Below are 18,865 nucleotides of genomic sequence, written 5' to 3'. Positions count from 1 at the left end.
TCCAGAGAAGAGTTGTTCAAGATGCTTATTCCTGTGAGGAGGTAGAAGTCTCCGGAACTGCCAGGGAAGTGGTAGCTTAGGGTCAGAGCACCTGCTGCACCTGTTTGAGACCCCTCGGGTCCATTCACAGCAACACCAAGAAGCTGAGCAGAGAATATTTCTCATCAATTGGGAAGAATCCCTGTGGGAGGCAAGCCTCTTCCTGAGCGCCCCAGCCCCCTCTCTCATTCCTGGGCCTGTACGTCCAGGTGGGAGAAATTGCACTTTTTATGACAGAATCTTTGTCAACTAACTTCGTACCTATAAAATGGGGTAATGTCTCTTCGAAGGAATTCTATGAAGGCTACCAGAGCCTAGGACTACATGGTAAGCCCAAGCGTTCATTCGTGTAACAAGTATTTTTTGGCCTGGACGAATGAATGAATGAAGATAAAAACCAGCAGGTCTGGGGTCAGAGCGATTGCACAGCGAGGACGGTGTTTGTCTTCAACGCGATCGGCTGGGGTTCAACTCCAGCATCCCATACGGGGTGCCCGCGAGCACCGCCTGGAGTAATTCCTGATCACCACCGAGTGTGACCCCAAAAGCCAAAAAACGAAAAAACCCCAAAAAACCCGGTAGGCCGGCAGTTCTCATTCGGTCCCAAGCCCCAAGGGACGGTGGCAGCTTGTGCCCACGTGCTTCCGCCAGGGCTCCGGACAGCGCCGCACACGGTCCCCTGGCCGCCGCCCCACCCACTCCGCGCACACCGGAAGTGACGCCGACCGCGCCCGCGGTTCCCAGGCCGCGGCCCGGCACCGGAAGCGGGCGGCGCGCCGGCGCCCTCCCCGGAAGTGGGCCCGGGCGGCCGCCTCCCGGGGCGGGGCCGCTGCAGGGGCGGGGCGTGGCGGGCCGGCGGGCGGGGCCGAGCCCCCGAGTGCCCGGCGGAGCCCGCCTGGCGGGGCGCGGGCCGCGGCGCGGCCATGAAGCTGAAGCTGAAGAACGTGTTTCTCGCCTACTTCCTGGTGTCCATCGCCGGCCTCCTCTACGCGCTGGTGCAGCTCGGTGAGCGGGGCGGGGCGGGGCGGGGGCGCGGCGGGACACCCGCTCCGTCCGCGCCCCCCCGCCCCTGCCCTCCTCTTCCCTCTCCCGCTTGCTCCGCGCGGGCCGGAATGGCTTCAATTCAGATCGCGGGGCGAAAATAAAAAAAAACACCCGCCGTGCGTTGCTCTCTGGCGCCCCTTCCCCGCGCTGCTTTGCCCTCCCCGCGCCTCCCTGCCCGCTGCTTCCTCGCACCCTGCAGGTCTCAGCCCAGACGTCCCCGGCCGCCCGCCCTGACCACCGGCGCTGGCCACTGTTCTTCCCCGGGGGGCCCCTACTTTAACCTCTGGCCCGCTGGTCTCCTTCCTGACCCTCACCACAAACCGTTATGATGTTATTATGCATCTGTTACTTCTTTGCCTGGTGCCCGCTGCCTCCTCCAGGGAACAAAATTTCCGTTTTTGAAGGCGTTCCACATCCGTTTTGACCCCTGTGTAACCCCCCCGGGCTCCTAAGGCAATGCCTCCCAGGAGGAGCGATCAATAAACGTTTATCCCGTGTTGCAATGAGAGCTTCAATGAGTCTTTGGTTACCTAGCGGTGGAGAACCCTGCCCTTGGCCCCCCCCCCCCCCCAAGCAGGCTCAGAGAGCTGGAGTGGGCCTTGTGGGGTCCTCAGAGGTCTGAAAGACTGTCCCGTTTTAGGAGATGGACTTGTTCTTCAAAGCTCCGGAAGGCACCATTAGGACCAGTAGCTAGAAAAGGATGGAGGCTGATCCTCAGCTCAGGGTCCTGATGGAAAACTGGAACCCGAGGGCTGTGTTCAGAGGGGCCAGGGCAGCCGGTGGGCCAGCGAGGTAGAGGCTGTGCCACTCCTGCATGACGCGGGCGATGGAGAAGGTGCGCGCCCTGTGGGATGCTGAACAGGCTCTCGTTCTCTGTCCCCATCCCTGCTTCCTGGGACCAGGCCAGCCATGTGACTGCCTCCCTCCCTTGCGGGCAGCGGCTGAACAGCTGCGGCAGAAGGATCTGAAGATTTCCCAGCTGGAAGCTGACCTCCGCCGTCCACCCCCTGCCCCTGCCCAGCCCCCTGAGCCCGAGGCCCTGCCTACTATCTATGTCATTACCCCCACCTACTCCAGGTACCGGCACCCAAGCACCCAACACCAGGCTGGGGGTGATGGCGAGGGATTGGGGGAGGTTCTGTCCCAGAGTCTGCCAGAAGGAAAACCAACCACGTCTTTGCTCAAAGACAGGCGGGGAAATGGGTGTTTTCTAGGAAAGTCATCGGGGGTGTCCTATAAAACTGCCAAAAGTTAAGGTAGAATAATCAATTTCAAAGAGCTTTTGAGCTTCGAGTTCATGCTCTGTCCTTAGAAAGCCGCTACTCAGAAAGTTTGAGAATCCCCGATAATGTACAGAAGGACTCGGTCCCCCGTGGCAGGGTCTAAAATTAATGTGGCAGTGCCACTGACCTAACTGCGTTGTTTTGAAGCCTTACCTGGTGGTGCTCAGGGGCTACTCCTGTCTCAGTGTTTGAATGGGGACTATATGTGGTGCCAGGGACTCAAATTGGGGTTGGAATGCAAGGCAAGACCCCTACCTAACTCCTGTACTGTCTCTAAGGCCTATGCTTTTTTTATTGCTGATTTTGAGACACAACTTGGGGTCCTCAGCTTGTTTCTTGGGGTTACTCCTGGTGGTGCTTGGGGATTCATGTCATAAAATCCAGGATTCAATCTGGGCCTCCTGGGGGCTGGAGCAATAGCACAGCGGGTAGGGCGTTTGCCTTGCACAGGGTCGACCCGGGTTCGATTCCCAGCATCCCATATGGTCCCCTGAGTCCTGCCAGGGGTGACTCCTGAGTGCAGAGCCAGGAGTAACCCCTGTGCATCACCAGATGTGACCCAAAAAGAAAAAAAAATCTGGGCCTCCTGCTCCTGCGTGCACTTGGCCCTTTGAGCTATCTCTCTGGCCTGTGTGTGTTTTAGCGTTTTTTTTTTTTTTTTTTGGCTTTTTTGGGTCACACCCAGTGATGCTCAGGGGTTGCTCCTGGCTCTGCACTTAGGAATTACTCCTGGTGGTGCTTGGGGTACCATATGGGATGCCGGGGATTGAACCCAGGTTGGCCCTGTGCAAGGCAAACGCTCTCCCAACTGTAGTGGCTTTACTTTTTTGTGGGGGACACACCTGGCTGTCCTCAGGGCTTACTCCCGGCTCTACTGTCAGGGATCACTCCTGACTGTGCTAGGGGCACCGGGGAGCCCATATGGGGCGTTGGGGATTGAACCCCAGCCCACTGCGTGCGAGGCAGATACTCTACCCACTCTGCTATTGCTCTGGCCCCTGCTTTAATTTTTCAAACTAGGGTGTCACACTATTATTAATACAAATCAATTGAAGTTGGTTTTGGATCTGTAGCCAAAAGGGCCTCTCCTCACCAAGGCACAGACAACCTGAGACCCTCTGCACACACACACACACACACACACACACACACACACACATACGCATATACGCACATACACATATATACATACATACACACATAGACACACACACACACACACACACACTCGCACAGACACATACGTGCGCTGTAGCAGGCCTAGCTGAAGGAGGAAGGAGGAAAGGTTGGGACCACACCTTCCACGTTCACTTCCTGGTCAAATTCCCCAAGTCTTTCTTCCTTGTAGAGAGGCCACATGCTTTGCATGCAGGAGACTCAGGATCAATCCCAACAATGGTACCTCTGTGCCACCCCCCAGCTGAGAGCCAAGAGTAACCCCTGAGCACCAAGAGGTGTGACTCCGAAGCAAAAACCCAAACGAGAAGCAAAGGGCAGGCGCCAAGGGGCTCCTGTAAATTCCTCTGGGTCCAGGCGGCAGAGCACAGGGGTTAGAGCACTGGCTTTGCTCTCAGCCAATCTGCGCTTTCATCCTGGGCACTGCACATGGGCCCCTGAGCCCTGCTAGGAATGAGCCCTGAATATAGCTGGGTGTGACCTTCCTTGCTCCCCCTGCCAAAAAAAAAAAAAATCAAAAAAAGTTCCTCTGGCTGGAAACCCGAGGAAGAAAAGAGGCTGGTCTTACCGGTATGCTTGGGAAGTCAGTAGCTTATTTAATCTTTGGTCTGTAATAGGGCTGTGCCTCGTATTGGTTTCACCCTTCACCACCTGGGGGGGAGGGAGTGTAGGGAGGGGGGTGGGGGGAGGGGCGCCAACACCCCTCCTGGAATGAATGGCCCAATTCCAGCTGATCCCAAAGAGCCCTGGGGTCCGAGGTGGGGAGGCCCATGACTGACGGGAACAGGGCAGGTGAGTCAGCCTGGGCAGACAGAGGGAGCCGGGGTGTTGTCTGGGAAAGGTCATGGAAGATGCTAGAAATGCCACGCCCCTCCTCCTGCCTCTCTCCCCTGCAGGCTGGTGCAGAAGGCAGAGCTGGTGCGACTGTCACAGACCCTGAGCCTGGTACCCCGGCTGCACTGGCTGCTGGTGGAGGACGCCGAGGGCCCCACGCCGCTGGTCTCGGGGCTGCTGGCGGCCTCTGGCCTCCTCTTCACGCACCTGGCTGTCCTCACCCCCAATGCCCAGCGACTCCGGGAAGGGGAGCCCGGCTGGCTGAGGCCCCGTGGGGTGGAGCAGCGGAACCGGGCCCTGGACTGGCTCCGGAGTGGAGGGGGCGCCGTGGGGGGAGAGAAGGCCCCCCCGCCGCCGGGGACCCCAGGGGTGGTGTACTTCGCAGATGATGACAACACGTACAGCCGGGAGCTCTTTGAGGAGGTAAGGCTGTTTTTGTTTTTTCTTTGTGGGTCACAGCCGGCGATGCACAGGGGTTCCTCCTGGTTTATGCACTCAGGAATTACTCCTGGCGGTGCTCGGGGGGCCCTATGGGATGCTGGGAATCGAACCCGGGTAGGCTGCATGCAAGGCAAACACCCTACCTGCTGTGCTATTGCTCCAGCCCCTGAGGGGGTGAGGCTGGCGGCGAGATGGGGATGGGGTGCAGCACCCCTGTAGCCTTGGTCGCTGGTGTTCTGCTCAGGCTGCTGGCTGAAGGGAGCGGGCCGGGCCGGGGGTGCCCTTCCGTGGCCCCTTTCCCCTGAGCCCACCCTCTTCTCCTTTTCTCCCCATCTCTTAGATGCGCTGGACCCGCGGCGTCTCCGTGTGGCCCGTGGGACTGGTGGGCGGCCTGCGGTTCGAGGGCCCCCGGGTGCAGGACGGCCGCGTGGTGGGCTTCCACACGGCTTGGGAGCCCACCAGGCCCTTCCCGGTGGACATGGCGGGCTTTGCCGTTGCTCTGCCCCTGCTCTTGGCCAAGCCCAATGCCCAGTTTGATGCCGCGGTGCCCCGGGGCCACCTAGAGAGCAGTCTCCTGAGCCATCTCGTGGACCCCAAAGACCTGGAACCCCGGGCTGCCAACTGCTCTCGGGTAACTACGGGAAAGGGGGGGCACGGGAATTTGGCTGGGGGTGGGCACAGGAAGTTGGCTCCGGGGTGGATGGAGGCCCTGGGGAGGTGGAGGGTGCAGGGATGGCAGTTTGGGAGTTTGGACCTGGAGGACTGTCCCCCAGCTTGGTTTTAGCCTTGCTGACTTGACTCGGGTGTGGCCGGAAGGAAGGTGGTGCCAGCTTCCGGGTGGCAGAGGGGAGAAGGGGTCACCTAGGGGTCCCCTTCTGGCTTTGATGGCAGAGCTGCGGATCTGCCATGGGGGGCGGGTGTGGTGGTGTTGGGGGTGGTGCTCAGGGGCCTGGCCGTGGTGGGCTGGACTCTCACCAAATCCCCTCCGGGACAGGTTCTGGTGTGGCACACGCGGACGGAGAAGCCCAAGTTGAAGCAGGAGGAGCAGCTCCAGCGGCAGGGCCGAGGGTCAGACCCTGACATTGAGGTGTGACCGCGGCGCCACCCACCACCACAACTTCCTCGGGCGCAGCCCGCTTGGGACCCAGCGCCTGGCCCGGTGCGGGGAAGGTGGTATTCTGAGTCCCCGCCGTGACCCCCTTAGCGCCAGGCCGGGCCCCAAGGGCCCTTCTATCCCCGGGAGCGACCCGCCCCTCCCCTGCCGCCACCGCCAGCCCTGTGACCGCTGCCCACAGGCTGGGGACAAGCGGCCCCATTGAGTATTGAGCCCCGCTCGGGGCGCACAGGAGGATGGACAGACTCAGGGCGGGCAGCTGGGTTACTGGGTAACTTATTGGGGCTGGGCATGCACTGGGGGGCTGGAGGAACTGGGCTGGACCCTCCCCACCTGAGCATGCTGCCCCCCACCGTGAATAAACAGTCTCCACCCATGCGCCCTCTGCTGTTGCACTGTGAGGACCAGAGCTTCGGGGTCCAGACCGCAGCGTCCCCCACTCCTGCCTCCCTCGGAGGGAAGATCAGTGGCCTCAGTCCAGAAGCTTTATTGTGTTGCTGCCTCCGGGGAAGCCGCATCCAGACCAAGGAGCTCACCCTTGCCTTAACCCCTTGAATCCTGATGCCCCTTGGGGCCTCAGGAAGAAATTGTGAGGCCGGGCTGGAGCGATAGTACAGCGGGGAGGGTATTTGCTTTGCACGCGGTCGACTCGGGTTCGATTCCCAGCATCCCGTATGGTCCCTCGCGCACCGCCAGGAGTAATTCCTGAGTGCAGAGCCAGGAGGAACCCCTGAGCATCGCTGGGTGTGACCCAAAAAGTAGAAAAAAAAAAAGTTGTGAGGCAAGGCCAGCGGAGTCTCGGTGGGTTCAGCGCGTGCACGTGACAGACCCCAGTGGCCCTCAGCACCTCTGGGCATGGCCCCCCAAACTAAACCCAAAGTGGTGAGGTTCCCAGCTCCGTCCCCGCCTTCCTCCTGCCAGACCTCAGATTGTTGTTTTTTTTGGGGGGGGTTGTTGGTTTGGTTTGGGGCCACACCCTGCGGGGCTCAGGCCTTGCTTGCGGCTCTGCACTCAGGGATCAGTCCTGGAGGGGCTCGGGCACCGAACCTGGGTCGGCCCTGTGTGAGCCAAGTGGCGTCCCTGCCACGCTGTCGCTCCAGTCCCGGCTATTCTTCGGGTGAACCCTCTTCAGGAGGCTCTTCTGCGGGGGTGTCTTCAGGGGCGGGCCTGCGGTCACCCCCGGCGTGCACCCACGCGGCCTTCAGCGTGTCTCTCAGGCCCCCCGAGAAGAGGTAGCCCTGGGTCTCCCCTTCTCCATCGATGACGCCTCCCAGCCCCTCCAGGGCTGTCTGCAGGTACCGCAGGCCCAGGAGCACCAGAACCTGTGGCAGGGAAAAGCAAAAGAAAGGCGGTCAGGGTGGGGGCAGTCCCAAAGACCCCCCGAATCCAAGCGGTGGGGGGCCCCCATGGAGGGAGGCCTCGGGTGTCGTGCTGACTCACGTGCAGCAGGCAGGTGGCGGCCAGCACGCTGCCCAGTGTGCTCGCCAGCCCCTGCAGACGCCCCAGCAGTACCCCGTGGCATCCGTGGACCCAGAGGTTTAGGCTGAGCGGTTCCTTGTCAAAGAGGGGGTGGGCCTGGGGGTCTGAGAGCCGGCTTTGCAGGCAAGGCCGCGGTGAGTGGGGGTTGCAGCAGGAGAAGGGGACCCCGTCCGTGAGGTACAGGCCGTCCACGTTACTCAGGATCCGGCTGCAGTGGGAGAGAGGCAGAGGTGTGAGGTCTGGAGCTGGGAGCCCAGGGCCAGAGGCTGCGGGGGCCGGGGCTGGGATGACATCTAGGACCTCGGCTGACGGGCGGCTCCAATTACCTCCGCTCTCCAAGAGAGGAAACAAGGGCCTGTCCAGAGCAGTGTGTGTGGTGACCGCTGGGGTCACCGCTAGGAAAGGACAGAGGGTCACCGGCCTCAAAGCCTGCAGGCGCCTTCTGCTGCCATGGGGGGGGGGGCGAGGAGGGGGCTCGGGGGAGGAAGCCGAGGGGGCGAAGGAACCAATCACTCACTCAACCACGTCCGGGTCATTGGGATCCAGGTATCGGCTGCTGACCCACTGGACCCCAAACCAGTCCTTGTACCCGTGACGCCCGCAACACTGGTTTTGCAGCTGCAGCTCATCCAGGAGCCGTTTGGCGTGGCAGTGCCCGAGCACCTCTGTGTCCTTGTAGTGTGCCAAGGCGGCGCCCAGGCCCTCCTCCAGCCCCGAGTCCAGACTCGCTGGCAGAGCCAGGGCTAGCGCCAAGCTGACCAACAAGAGACCCCCACCACCCGCCGCGGCGGCCACCAGCAATGGGCCCAGGACCCCTCTCCAGGGAGGGTACCGAGCAGCGTCCAGGCTGGCCCGGCTGGCTCCTGCTACCGCCAACCCCGTGGCCAGAGCCGCTGCCCCAGCTGCCAGGGCCACCTTTGGCAGGGCATGGAAGGGGCAGGTGGGAGCCAAGAAAGAGCCAAGGTGACAGATCTGGACCAGGAGGTGCCCGCTGCAGAGGACGGTGAGGCCTCCGGCCAGCGCCAACACCCAGGAGAGGAGCCAGAGGCCCTGCGCCAGACGGATGCGGCGCTGGACGGGCAGCACCAGGGCCAGCACCCGCGCCATCTCCCATCTCTGCCCCCACGGGCGGGCAGTGCCCACAGGGCCGCGGCCGCGCGCTGAGTCAGCCCGACCCGGCTTGCGCTGGGCTAATGCCACCGTGACCCCAATACCCCGGGCATTCTCCCACCCCCAGGCTTAGCCAGCTCGGAGCGCGCGCGGCCTCGGCCTGGCCCCTCCGGGAAAGCGCCGCCCCCGGGCCGCGGGCCCAGGTGCTGACCCCGCCCCGGTCCCCTCGCGGCAGTGGCGGCGGCGGCGGCGGCTGCGGGGCGGGCCGCTGGGCTTTGCTCCGAGGGGTCGGGGGGGTTGGGGCGCGGGGAGCCCGGCTCGCCCGCTCCCTGGGGACGTTCCGGGGCACCCCGGGGTGGGAACCGCGGAGGGCCCGGGAGGGGCCCGGGGTGGGGCGGGGGGTCAGCGGCGGCCCCGCCCCGGCCGAGCGTCGGGTCCCGGACAGGGAGGGGTTACCAGGCAGCCCGGCCCCCCCCTCGGCCCGCCCCCCCCTCCCGCGCTTCCTGGCGGCTCCGCGTCCGGCGCCTGTTTGTGCAGCGGCGCTGGGGCCCCGGACGGTCCCGCCACCCCCGCTCCCGGGAGCCCAGCGCGGCCCCGGGAGAGTCGGCGGCCCCGGCGGGCCCCGGGAGAATCGGCGGCGGCCCCAGCACAGCGCCCCCTCCGGGCCCCGTCCCCGCGCCCGACAGCGCCCCCCGGGGGCGACCGGGCCCCCAGCGCGCGCGCGCGCTCGCGCTCACCCCGGGGTGCTTCCCCTTCCCCTCTCCCGGGCCATGGCCCCCGCGGCTTAGACGCCTCCGAGCAAGCCGCGGGCCGGATGGACGGGGCCGGGGGGCCCGGTGAGTACGGGACGGGGCGGGCGGCTGCCCCTTCCCCGAGCGCCCGACGGCCGCCTGGACGTGTCCCCGCGCGCTCCGCGGGCCCGGGCGCGCCGAGCATCCCCCGCTGCTGCCGCCCACGTCGCCTCCCCCCTTAGTTCCCGGCGGCCTGCGGCTGTCATTCCGGACGCCCCCACGCCGCCACGCGACCCCCGGCAGTTCCCAGCCCCGGTGTTATTCCGGGCCTCTGCGCCTGGCGCCACGGAGCTACTTTTTTTCCCTTTTTTCCCCCTTTTTCTTTCCCCTTCCGAGCCTCCCTGGAACCCGGGCGCCCCGTCCGACGGCCTGTCACTCTCAGCCTTGTGCTGGGGCTCCTCGCTCGCCGCCGCCTCCTTTGGGGTTCCCACGATCCTGGCAGGCAGCGGAGGCCAGGCAGCACCCTGGGGTGCCCCCCCCCTTCACCGACTCCCCCACCCCACCCCCCGCACACACACACCCGGCCCCTGCAGGGGCGGCCGGTTCCGCGGGACATGCACTGCCTTTTCGGGTGGGTGTGGACACCGCGCCCGCTTCCCGCCCGTGCCCAGGTGAGGCCCCGGCCACCGAGGCGCTGCAGTCCCTGAGCCGACGGCTGCGCGTGCAGGAGGAGGAGATGGAGCTGGTGAAGGCCGCCCTGGCAGAGGCTCTGCGCCAGCTGCGGCTGCAGGCGCCCCTCTTCTCCCCGCAGGGCGCCCCCAGGTAGGCCGGTCACACCCCTCTTCCGCTTCCTTCCCGGGCGCTCCGGGGCCGGCCGGTGATTCTCCATCTCTCCAGCAGCCCCGCGGCACCCCCAGGGCTGCCCGCGCCGCGCACGCCCTCCCTGGTGAGCCGAGGCACCCAGACGGAGCCGGACTCCGAGCCGGCCCCGGGTCCCCCTGGCCTGAGCAACGGGCCCCCCGGCCCCCAGGGGGGCGGCGAAGAGCCCAGTGGGGCCCAGTCCGAAGGAGGGGGCAGCAGCAGCAGCGGCACCGGCTCCCCGGGACCCCCCGGGACCCTGCGGCTGGCACAGCCCCCGCAGCGGGCTGATGCGTGAGTGTCCCGGGGCCAGAGGTGGGAAGGGCTGGGAGTGGGGGCTCAGGGTTCCAGGACCCTCTCCCACCCCCTGTGCTCCCCCAGGCCCTGGAAAAACTCCTCCTCTTCGTCCTCGACTCCCTCAGAGCGGCCCCGCCAGAAACTCTCCCGGAAGGCGGCTTCCTCGGCTAACCTGCTGCTGAGGTCCGGGAGCACTGAGAGGTGTGCAGGGCCCCCTTCTCCCCCCTCCCACACACACACACCTGCCCTGTCCCTCACCTCACTCCCCTGGGGGGGAGGGAAGGACCGCATTGCCCAACAGGGAGAATGAAGACTGTGTGTGTCCACCTAGTCGGTGAGCTCCTCCAGCTCACTCAATGCCTACCACACCCCTGTGGGGTTAGGAGGTCTCAGGCGGTGCATTGGCCAGGTGAGGCAGCAGGCTCAGAGAGGGCAAGTCACTGCACTTGGGGCGCACAGCGGGAGCCAGGACTCCTGTGCAGCTTGTCCCCATTGCCATGTCCCTGTCTCTGCATCACAGCGTGTCTTCCAAGAGTCCGGGTGCTCCCCTGCCCTTCCAGGGTGGCTGGCTTCAGAGTTTCCATTCTCCATCCCACCCAGAGAGTCTGGGGAGCTGAGGGGCCAGCCGGTCAGCGCCCTTCCCGCCTCTCCGTGAGACTCTGCACAGAGGTTTTCTGTGACAGCGTGACCTGCAGCCCACCTATGCCTTTCCTCTTGAGGGTCCCGGGCCCCCTTGCTTGCTTCGCCGGGCTTTGCAGGGCAGGGCTAGTGTACCTTTTACCTAAGTGGTGCAAAGGCAGAGTCCCCGGCCTGGTGATCTGGAGAGGAAGTTCCGCTCTTTGCTCTTCACCTGTGCTCGCTCTTACGCGCTTTCTGACCTGGGACTGTGACTTTGGTCCCTTCGGCCTCAGTCTTCTCATCTCTTAAATGGATGGAGAGGCAAGTCCCCCTGGACCTCACCGTGCAAACTAGAAGCCTCAGGGTTGGCCCAGGTCTCTGGGGTAACCTTTCTTGTTACCTCAGTATGGTCACAGGGCTTAACCGCCAGCCCCCCTGACCCCCGCCCCCCCCTAACCCCTGTGCATTTTTTTCCTTCTCTCTTCCTGACAGCCGTGGGGGGAAAGACCCCATCTCCAGCCCCGGGGGTCCTGGGTCTCGGAGGAGCAATTACAACTTAGGTATGTAGACAAGGATGGGGACCAATGGGGATGGGGTGGGGGGGCGCGGAGGAGTCAGAAGGGAGCCAGAGTCCCAGTTGCGGTTTGGGGAGAGCTGGGGAGCCTGGTGGGTAGTCGCTGGTCTGGCTTCTTCGAGGGGAGGCTGCGGAGTGGGGGCTGACGTCCCCCCCTTTTCTCCGCAGAAGGCATCTCTGTGAAGATGTTCCTACGCGGCCGCCCCATCACCATGTATATCCCGTCTGGCATCCGCAGCCTTGAGGAGCTGCCCAGTGGCCTCCCACCGGAGACCCTCAGCTTGGACTGGGTGTATCCAACCCCCGCGGGTGCCCTCGTCTTACCCACCCATCACCCCTCTCCCTGATGGTCCGCTCCTGGGTGTGCAGGGACAGGGAGTCTTCTTTTTTTTTCCTTTCTGGGTCACACCCGGCGATGCTCAGGGGCTACTCCTGGCTCTGCACTCAGGAATCACTCCTGGCGGTGCTCGGAGGACCATATGGGAGGCTGGGAATCGAACCCGGGTTGGCCACGTGCAAGGCAAACACCCTACCCGCTTTGCTATCACTCCAGCCCCGGGACAGGGAGACTTACCCATTGGTCCGCTCCTGGGGCGCAGGGACAGGGAGCCCCTCCTCTCCCTGCCCCTCCTCCTCCTCCGCCCCCCCCCCCCCCCCGCTTCCCCATGTGACCCTCTGCCTGCCTCGCCCTTTCCTTGACCCGACCCCCCCACTCCAGTTATGGCTACCGGGGGCGCGACTCCCGTTCCAATCTCTTCGTGCTGCGCTCGGGGGAGGTGGTCTACTTCATCGCCTGCGTAGTGGTGCTGTACCGGCCCGGGGGAGGCCCCGGGGGTCCTGGAGGCGGGGGCCAGAGACACTATCGGGGCCACACGGACTGTGTTCGCTGGTGAGGGGGGCAGCACCTGCAGAGGGCGGTGGGTTCCCCCCAACCCCCTTCCCCCTTCACTTTGTGTGCCCCCCCCCCCGGGAGGTGGCGGCCTGAGTGGTGGGATGGATGTGTAGCATCCTTCTCGAGAGTGGCTCCTTCTTCTTAGTCTGGCTGTTCACCCCGATGGTGTTCGAGTAGCCTCGGGACAGACGGCTGGAGTGGACAAGGATGGGAAGGTAAGGCCCATCCAGGCCCAGCCCCGGGCAGAGAGGACACACTGGTCATCCAGCGTTCCTCCATCCCGATGCTTCTCCTCCTCCTCCTCCAAGCCCCTGCAGCCCGTGGTCCACGTGTGGGATTCTGAGACGCTGCTGAAGCTGCAGGAGATTGGGCTGGGCGCCTTCGAGCGGGGCGTGGGGGCCTTGGCCTTCTCGGTCGTGGTGAGAACTTGGAGGCACCCGTGACCCCCTCCTTGCTGGGGGCGGGGGCCCCCCCCTCCTTGCATCTCCATCAGGGGATTCTCCCGGGTGCTCCTTTCTGGAACTCTTTCCTGCCGGACTCCTGAGGAAAAGACACAGGTCCACTTGGCCTGTCCTCTCTGTCCCTGACCGAATGATCACCAGCCCCCCGAGGGCCCGGGCTCGCTTAGCCCCTCGCTGTGTCCCCCGCCCGCAGGATCAGGGTGCTTTTCTCTGCGTGGTGGATGACTCCAACGAGCACATGCTGTCCGTGTGGGACTGTGGCCGGGGCACGAAGCTGGCCGAGATCAAGGTGAGGGTCCTGAGGCTGCGGAGAGTACATTGGGGACAGCGTCACTCCCGTCGACTCCCCTCCTGGCTGGGCATCCGGGGCCGGGTGTGCACTACGGGGGCTGTGGGGGTGACCGGGACTCGTGATCTTGGGTCCTGGGGTCCGGAAATGTTGTTTGAGGCTTCCTGACTCCTGCAGCCAGAGACTCGGGTCGCACCAGGGCGCCTGGAGGCAGGCGGAGGACTCACTCTCCTTTCCCGCTGCAGAGCACAAACGACTCAGTCCTGGCCGTTGGCTTCAACCCTCGGGACAGCAGCTGCATCGTCACCAGTGGGAAGTCCCATGTGCACTTCTGGAACTGGAGCTGTGGCGCGGGGGTTCCCGGGAATGGGATTCTCACCCGGAAACAGGGTGTCTTTGGGGTGAGGTGTGGGTGGGTACGGGGTGATGGAGAGGCCGGGCGGGGGGTGGAAGCCTTGGTCTTTGGACACGGGCACCTACACCTGCCTCGCAACACCCTCACCACTGTCCTTGGCTTTCCTTTCCTTTTTTTTGTTTTGTTTTGTTGTCACATCCAGTGGTGCTTGGGGACTATCACCGCTTGTACTTGGGGGATCATTCGCAGCAGAACTCAGGAGACCATCCAGTGCTAGGGTGGATCAACCCTGCATGCAGTTACAGGGCAGAGCAATAGTGCAGCGAGTAGGGCATTTGCCTTGCATGTGGCCCACCTGGGTTTGATCCCTAGCATCCCATATGATTCCCCGAGCACCCCGAGTTATTTCTGACTGCAGAGCCAGGAGTAACCTTTGAGCATTGCTGTCCCCCTGCCATCCACCCCTCACCACAAAGAAAAGGGGGAAAACCAAACCCCAAAAATCCTGCATGCATTGGGGCCAGAGCAGTTGTGCAGTGGGTAGGGTGTTTGCCTCGCACATGGCCGATCTGGGTTCAATCCCCGGCATCCCATATGGTCCCCTAAGCACTGCCAGGAGCAGTTCCTGAGTGCGGAGCTAGGAGTAACCCCTGAGCATCACTGGATGTGGTGCCTGTCAAAAGCAGATAAATCAAAGAAAAAACAAGAAAAAAACAAAAAAACCTGCATGCAAAGCTTGCACTCCACTCCATTGAACTCTGTGACCTTTTTTTTTTGGGGGGGGGGTGAACCATACCCAGAGGTGCTCAGGGGCTATTTCCAGCTCAGTCCTCGGGGGTCATTTGTGGTGGTGCTTCAGGGACGCCCTGGAGCTGGGGGATGAATCCAAGGACTCTTGCATGCGAAGCCTGTGCTCCAGCTCTTGGAGCCTTCACCCCCAAACTTGTCCCCTACTATGAACCATTGCCCTTCCCTTTGACCTCTGCTCGACCCACCTCTCCCCTAGAAATACAAGAAGCCCAAGTTTATCCCTTGCTTTGTGTTCCTCCCGGATGGAAGCATTCTCACTGGGGACTCAGAGGGGAACATTCTCACCTGGGGACGGAGCCCTTCAGACACCCGGACTCCAGGCCGAGGGGGGGCCAAAGGTACGCCACTGGGTTTAGCCTGGAGACGTCGCATTCCCTGGGCGGGTTTATGGGAAACGTAGGAGAGGACTGCCCAGCCTTGTACCATGGTTCTTTGTAGGTCCTGCTGGGGCCCTGTGATGGGGTGGGGTGAGGGTAGGGGGCAGTCTAGAAGGGAAGGGGGGCAGCAAGGCAGTCAGGAAGGGGCTGAGTTTTGGCATCTGCCAGATCCTGGCCTCAAATCTCAGATGTGGCCCTAGTTTCTGGCCTGGTGCAAGTTTCCTCAGTTCTTTGAGCCTCGGTTATCCCGTCTGTACAATGGGGAGAATAATTGCTAAGGATCAGAAACCCTTTTCAGGGGGCACTCAGTGCCTAGGAGTTGCGGTCACGAGAGCCAGAGCTGCCCCCATTTCCCCCTTCCCTGCACCCCAAGACCTTACTTGGGGGCTTTGCCGACAGAGACCTACGGGATCGTGGCCCAGGCGCATGCGCACGAAGGTTCCATCTTTGCCCTGTGTCTCCGGCGGGACGGGACGGTGCTGAGTGGTGGCGGGCGGGACCGTCGGCTGGTCCAGTGGGGACCCTCCCAGCCAGGGCCCGGGTTGGTGGCTCTCCAGGAGGCTGAGGTGAGGGCTGGGCGAGGTGGCAGGGGTGGAGAGGAGAGGGAGGAGGACTCAGCCCCCTGACCGGATCTCTGCCACCACCCTGCAGATTCCTGAACATTTTGGGGCCGTCCGTGCCATTGCCGAGGGGCTCGGCTCGGAGCTGCTGGTGGGGACCACCAAGAACGCATTACTCAGGGGGGACCTGGCCCAGGGCTTTTCCCCCGTCATCCAGGTAGGGGGTTGCGGGGGCTGAGGGAGGAGGCAGGGAAGAAGTGTCGGGAGGGGAGGGACAGAGGTGACCCTCCCCCCCCTTCTGCTGCAGGGCCACACAGATGAGCTGTGGGGACTCTGCACACACCCCTTCCGAAACTGTTTTCTCACCTGCGGCCACGACCGGCAGCTCTGCCTGTGGGATGGGGAGGGCCACGCGCTGGCCTGGAGCATCGACCTCAAGGTACAGCCTGTGTCTGCGTGTCCAGGGCCGCCCCCACCCCCCACTCCTGTGGCCAGCACCCATCCCCACATCCATCCCCTTTCCTCCTGCGCCCCGGGAGCGGCCAGTCTGTGCGGCTCTGTTCTAGCTGGTGAACAGACTATTCATTCTCTGGTGCCCTCGGAGCGCTGCCCACGCCCCACACTTCCCCCAGATCCGGCAGCAGCCCCGCCCCGCCTGGGGACCCGGGCCTGGGGCGAGATGCTTTGAGGAGGACAGCTGCCCCTTGGGCACCACGAACCCCACCCTTGTCAGCCTCCCTGCCGTCTGCGGCTGGACGGGGAGATGACACCGTGTCTGGCTTGTTGGAAAGGCAGCTTCCTGAATCTCCTTCTCCCCTGCCTGCCAGGAGACTGGGCTCTGTGCTGACTTCCACCCCAGTGGGGCCGTGGTGGCCGTAGGACTGAGCACAGGGAGGTGAGCAGGGACCCGGGCTCTGCGGGGGCAAAAGCACCAGGTAGAAAGCGTTTCCGGTCATGGGGTGGGGGTTGGAAGAGCCCCGTGTCATCTTTTCAATTTCCGGTGTGTCTCCCAGAGCTGGCTCTGCGGGACTCCTGTGCTGGCCCCTCCCTCCTGGAGGATGGAGAAGCAGTGGATGAGAGGGACAGAGGGGAGACCAGGCCAGGAAGTGGTTGGCTTGCAGATTCCAGCGGGTCCTGTGGTTGGCCCATTTTTCTGGCAGCAGCCTAAGCCCCCGACTTTTCTCTGCCCTCAGTCCCCTGTCTGTCCCAGCTGTCTGGGCCAGAGCCTTTATGTATGTGGCTCTCAGGGGGTCCAATTTCCCCCACCTGTCCGGGAAGGGTCCCTCACCTGTTCCTGGCCCCACCTTCCTGCAGGTGGTTGGTGTTAGACACGGAGACCAGAGAGATCGTGTCCGACATCACGGATGGCAATGAGCAGCTTTCAGTGGTCCGGTACAGCCCAGGTGGGAGCCCCCCCCCCCATCTCCCATCCCCCTCCCCCTGCCTTTGGGCCCAGTCCGATCCTTGGCTCTTCCCTGTCTGAGCGGCTGTCCTTGCAGATGGGTTGTACCTGGCCATCGGTTCTCACGACAACATGATCTACATCTATAGTGTTTCCAGCGATGGGGCCAAGTCCAGCCGCTTTGGCCGCTGTGTGGTGAGGAAGTTGGGCGGGTGTGTGTGGCTTAAGCAGAGCAGGGCAAGTGCCTGGGGGCGGGGAGCGGTACCTGGTGGGAAGAGATGGCCCATTCTTTTAAGTCTCTTGGCCCTTTCCCCCAGGGTCACTCCAGCTTCATCACTCACCTTGACTGGTCCAAGGATGGGAACTACATCATGTCCAATTCCGGGGACTATGAGATCCTTTACTGTGAGTGGCCCTGGGGAAGGGCAGAGGAGAGGGTCACTGGGATGGGCTTTGCTTATGTGTATGGGGGGGATGTTTCCAGGTGGGAGGAGGCTGAAGGAGCCTTTACGAGAAGGGACTGCACTGGCGTTAGAATTATACACATAGGAGGACATTGTGTAATTGCAGGGGGGTAAGGGGAGGGCCCTGTCTTTGCACTCAAGGATCACTCCCTGCGGGTTTGGGAGGACCATAAGGGGTGCCAGGGATTGAACCGGGGTTGGCTGTGGGCAAGGCAAGTATACTATGCCCTGCACTATTGCTCTTGCCTCCAAATCCACATTTTTAAATATAACCATAAGGACTTGAAAAGGTCCCTGAAAGGACTTGGTTAAGCTTCTTAGGCAGGTGGGTGGGTAATTTAGGGAGCTGCTCAGACTTCAGGAACTGGGGGGGGGGGGGGAACCGGGGGTGTGTGCCCTGGCTTTGCTCTGATCTGTGCCACTGCCTGAAGTTTTGCCCAACTTGACCTTCCGGCATCTTCTGATTGAGCGCCGCCGGGTGGGTGGGCCCCCTCTCCCCAGGGGATGTGGCAAGCGGCTGCAAGCTGCAGCGGAATCGCTATGACAGCCGCGACCGGGAATGGGCCACCTACACCTGCGTGCTGGGCTTCCACGTGTACGGTGAGCCGCGGCGGGGCGCCCCTGCGCGGGAGTGCGGGGGGCCGGGGTGGGGGTGAGCACGGCGGAGCCCACTGGGGGCTCGCCCTGCGGGGCCCTGGGTCCAGGGGTGGGCGGCGGCGGCGGGCAGGAGGCGGGGCTGAGGCCAGCCGCTGTGCTAGGCGTGTGGCCCGACGGCTCGGATGGCACCGACATCAACTCCCTGTGCCGCTCGCACAACGAGCGCGTGGTGGCCGTGGCCGACGACTTCTGCAAGGTGCATCTCTTCCAGTACCCTTGCGCGCGCGCCAAGGTGAGCCGCGCGGGGCGTCCGGGGATGTCCCGGGGCCGGGCGGGCGGGCCGGACCCGGCGGGGCGGAGCCGCCACTCCCCTCTGCCTCCCGCCCAGGCACCGAGCCTCGTGTACGGGGGCCACGGCAGCCACGTGACCAGCGTCCGCTTCACGCACGACGACTCGTACCTCGTCTCGCTGGGCGGCAAGGACGCCAGCATCTTCCAGTGGCGCGTGCTGGGCGCCGGCGGCGCGGGGCCGCCGCCCACCACGCCCTCTCGAACCCCGTCCCTGTCCCCCGCCTCCTCCCTGGACGTCTGACCGCGGCCCGACGGCGGGGCGCCCCGGCCCCTCGGACTCTTTTCCCTGACTTCGAGACATTCCTGATCGCGCATTCCCCTGGAGGGGGCGGGCACCCCAGCACACACTGTACAGACCCGCGGGCTGAGCCGGGCGGCCGGGTCCCGGGCTTTGACTCCTGCTGCCAGCCCCGTGGGGCAATAAAGCCAAAGCAGAGACGCCTCCCAGTGCTTTTGTGCGGCGCGCCCGCGGGGGAGCCCCCTGGGGCACGAGGAGCTGGGCAAAGGGGAGTGCGGAAAGGGGACGGGAGCGTTCGCCGTTCGCGCGGGTGAGCGGCAGCGCCACCGCCCTGGAGGCGGCGGCGGGGCGCTCGGACGCCCGCCCTTCCCGCGCTTCTGCGGGGCTCCGGCGACTCGAGGGTTAACTCCTCCCCACCCCGCCCGGCCCGCGCCGCTCCCGCCCTCCGGGGAGGGGCCGAACGCTGACGGA

The 18,865-nt window shown here is 63.9% G+C and overlaps 3 protein-coding genes across 3 annotated transcripts; 2 read left to right on the top strand and 1 right to left on the bottom strand.

The window, feature by feature from the left end:
- The first annotated feature begins 910 nt into the window (after positions 1 to 910).
- On the top strand, positions 911 to 5,949 carry B3GAT3 (beta-1,3-glucuronyltransferase 3). The gene is made up of 5 exons (XM_056132090.1): positions 911 to 1,044; positions 1,986 to 2,160; positions 4,439 to 4,799; positions 5,158 to 5,448; positions 5,812 to 5,949. Exons 1-5 carry the CDS (start codon positions 963 to 965, stop codon positions 5,908 to 5,910), a joined length of 1,008 nt encoding a protein of 335 aa, XP_055988065.1. The 5' UTR covers positions 911 to 962; the 3' UTR covers positions 5,911 to 5,949.
- Positions 5,950 to 7,037: 1,088 nt separating this feature from the next.
- On the bottom strand, positions 7,038 to 8,722 carry ROM1 (retinal outer segment membrane protein 1). Its single transcript, XM_056132089.1, has 3 exons — positions 7,928 to 8,722; positions 7,372 to 7,618; positions 7,038 to 7,253 (listed from the first exon to the last, which is right to left on the bottom strand). Exons 1-3 carry the CDS (start codon positions 8,515 to 8,517, stop codon positions 7,038 to 7,040), a joined length of 1,053 nt encoding a protein of 350 aa, XP_055988064.1. The 5' UTR covers positions 8,518 to 8,722.
- Positions 8,723 to 8,941: 219 nt separating this feature from the next.
- Positions 8,942 to 18,594, top strand: EML3 (EMAP like 3). Its single transcript, XM_056132085.1, has 22 exons — positions 8,942 to 9,356; positions 9,923 to 10,073; positions 10,152 to 10,403; positions 10,491 to 10,607; positions 11,517 to 11,584; positions 11,767 to 11,890; positions 12,317 to 12,487; positions 12,636 to 12,705; positions 12,799 to 12,909; positions 13,145 to 13,240; positions 13,486 to 13,641; positions 14,602 to 14,743; positions 15,182 to 15,348; positions 15,434 to 15,559; positions 15,650 to 15,781; positions 16,170 to 16,237; positions 16,657 to 16,745; positions 16,842 to 16,939; positions 17,062 to 17,149; positions 17,710 to 17,808; positions 17,967 to 18,097; positions 18,194 to 18,594. The coding sequence occupies exons 1-22, from the start codon at positions 9,335 to 9,337 to the stop codon at positions 18,395 to 18,397; spliced, it is 2,682 nt and encodes an 893-aa protein (XP_055988060.1). The 5' UTR covers positions 8,942 to 9,334; the 3' UTR covers positions 18,398 to 18,594.
- The last annotated feature ends 271 nt before the right edge of the window (positions 18,595 to 18,865 follow it).

This window comes from Sorex fumeus, unplaced genomic scaffold (assembly GCF_029834395.1).
Source record: "Sorex fumeus unplaced genomic scaffold, SorFum_2.1 ptg000093l, whole genome shotgun sequence".
In the NCBI taxonomy this organism is placed as follows: Eukaryota; Metazoa; Chordata; class Mammalia; order Eulipotyphla; family Soricidae; genus Sorex; species Sorex fumeus.
Note: the sequence above shows the minus strand (reverse complement) of the source record. Positions and strands in the feature narration are given on the sequence as shown.